Source organism: Phragmites australis, chromosome 20, assembly GCF_958298935.1.
Source record: "Phragmites australis chromosome 20, lpPhrAust1.1, whole genome shotgun sequence".
NCBI lineage: Eukaryota > Viridiplantae > Streptophyta > Magnoliopsida > Poales > Poaceae > Phragmites > Phragmites australis.
The window spans coordinates 3,853,956-3,856,737 of record NC_084940.1 but is presented as its reverse complement, the minus strand read 5'-3'; the positions used below and the strand labels follow the sequence as shown (position 1 = coordinate 3,856,737).

The 2,782-nt window shown below is 49.9% G+C and overlaps 1 protein-coding gene across 1 annotated transcript; it reads left to right on the top strand.

Annotated features, from left to right (window-relative positions):
* The first annotated feature begins 546 nt into the window (after positions 1-546).
* On the top strand, positions 547-1,873 carry LOC133901949 (uncharacterized). Its single transcript, XM_062343507.1, has 2 exons — positions 547-867; positions 972-1,873. The coding sequence occupies exons 1-2, from the start codon at positions 700-702 to the stop codon at positions 1,557-1,559; spliced, it is 756 nt and encodes a 251-aa protein (XP_062199491.1). The 5' UTR covers positions 547-699; the 3' UTR covers positions 1,560-1,873.
* Positions 1,874-2,782: the final 909 nt, after the last annotated feature.

Here is a 2,782-nt window from a genome sequence, read left to right as displayed (position 1 = left end):
AAACATTTCAGCATCACGGATTTTGTTCTCTAATTCGTTCTATACCAGGGTAGTACTCTCTTGCAATGTCAGCTCTTGCGTCTCCCAGGAAGGCGAGGTCAGGCGAAACATGCTGTGTTGTCAGCATGCGCACTCCATGAGAGCCAAACCGGAAAGGCGCGGCGATTCGGTTACGATCGAAGAAGACGCAGGCGTGAGGCAGCACGCGTTCGCGCCCAACTGGAAAACTGAAACGAAACGGTCACGCGGTTAGGCTGGTCTGCCCCGGCAGTGGAGGATACGCGAGGGGAGAGCGACTAGATTCGAACGCAGAATTGATAACTTTGCTGGTGATCGAATTCGTGTAGCCTACCTTGCTTTGGGCAAGATCGATTAATCTTTTCCGAGAACGCGAGGTTTATTAATCTTGTCATGCACTCATGCCCAGCTATAGTTCTGCTACTTCTGGTTGATCGATCACTACTGCCAAAGATTGTGGCCTTTGTGTAAGATGCCACTATCTCTTGCACCATCAGTGTATCCCTCTATATATATCTGCGCCCGCACACAGACAGCTCCAGACGCCTGATCGGAAAGCATTAGCGTTTCCCCAATTCGACGCGTCGCAAGGGCCACTACAAGTCAGAGCTAAGCATACAAACCAAGGCACAAGACTTGCTTGCTTGTGTTGCGTTCCATCGATCGACCGGTTGGTTGGTCATGGAGTGGAGGGACAGCTTCCTGGACCTGGTGCTGATCCCGCTCAGCCTCCTCCTCCCCATGGCGTACCACGTCTGGCTCTGGCGCGAGGTCCGCCTCCGCCCGCTATGCACCGCCGTCGGCATCAACTCCGCCACCCGCCGCCTCTGGGCCATCGGCATGATGAAGGCACGTTATGGCACATATATACGCACACATTGAGGCATCGTCGTTGCACCGGGCACCGGCCAGGTTGACTGACGAGTTCGTTCGCGGGTGCGTGTGCTTTGCAGGACAACGCGAAGAACGCGGTGACGGTGGTGCAGTCGGTGCGGAACGTGATCATGGGGTCGACGCTGATGGCGACGACGGCGATCCTCTTCTGCACGGGCATCGCGGCGGTGCTGAGCAGCACCTACACCATCAAGAAGCCGCTCAGCGACACCGTCTTCGGCGCGCACGGCGAGTACATGATGGCGCTCAAGTACGTCGCGCTGCTGCTCCTCTTCCTCTTCGCCTTCCTCTGCCACTCCCTCGCCATCTGCCTCCTCAACCAGGCCAGCTTCCTCATCAACACCTCCACCTCCCTCTTCGCCGCCGACGCCGAGTCCGGATCCGGCAGCCTCGGCCTGCCGTCCACCAGGGACTACATCGGCGAGATCCTGGAGCGCGGGTTCACCCTCAACCTCGTCGGCAACCGGCTGTTCTACGCCGGGGTGCCCCTCCTCCTCTGGATCTTCGGCCCGCTCCTGGCCTTCTTGTCCTCCATGGTCATGATCCCGATACTCTACAACCTCGACGTCGTGAACCTCAAAGGAGACAGCGACTGCGTCAATGGGAAATCTGCAGGGATGAACGAGAGCGAGTGCATGCATGTCTGAATCTGATCAAACAAGCAACTGAAGAAAGCTGAAGCTGCTCTGGGCAAATCGATCGCAAGTGGTTTCATATTTTTCTCGATCGCCACACGCCATGCTTAATTGCGTGTGATCGAAAAATGTATCAATATAAGATTCAGTGATTACTGCCACATTGGTGTAGTTGCAAATGTATCAAGCTATCTTAGCTGATGTACTAGGAAAATCTTCCGTCGCATGGATGACATGGAACCCATGCAGTTGCTGCTAGTTTCTCTGTGAGTGCTGGCTCTTGACAAGTTGACAATGTGTGTCTGCGACTGCGTGTTCCACTACAAGGCATATTCCAAGTTGGCTTTATCTTCCTGTCTCTTTGTTTTGTTTATTGTTTACATTTTTCCGTTGCAGTTGAAGCAGCCAAAGGGCAGCTTGTGTTGTGGGTATTAGCATGCACAATTTCCGATTGCACAAAAACAAAAACAAAAATACATGCAGCTAGCCATATCAGCAGGAGCCTTTTCAATCCCGACAGGAACACGTACAAGTCGTATGTCAGGACTGTCGTCCAATACCCATGCCCAAACCAACAGATATTAGTTCATCTCGAGCAGCTAACTCAAATTTTCATCCTCAAAAATACTATTACAACATCTCATATCAATATTACAGCATCTCTTATTTTATTCATGTCCAACAGCTATCCTGTTTACTACTTTCTACTACTCTTTTCCTCCCTCCGAACTCACTGTCAGATCTATGAACAGTACTGCTACAGTATTGCTGGGTTTTCCAAACAGTAACATATCTAGAGGAAAAGTAATCGCTAGGATAACCATGCGCTGCATGTAAATATTCTCCCGCTTAGTAATAAAAATAATGAGTCAACAAGTAGAGCAGGAATCATATCGATGGAGTCGGGTTTGAAATGGGTTGGACCCGTTTTGAGAAAATTAGGGCAGTTTGGTTTGGGTTCAATTTGCTGACAGGTTGGTTTGGGTTTGGTAGGGGCAGTGGTGGTGTGGGTTTGGTTGAGCTAAGATGCTTTGATTAGAATAGTTTGGTGGGGTTTTGGACCGGTTTTCAGCCTATTAACAGGTTTAGGCTGAGGTTTGAATAGTTTGGGATGGGTAGCTCAAAAAATAAAAGAAAAAATCAACAGCCATAATATAAAAGTTGATTATCATAATTCGTAAATCAAATTATACTACAAAATATCACAATCCACGATCTAATAAAAAGAAGCTTCC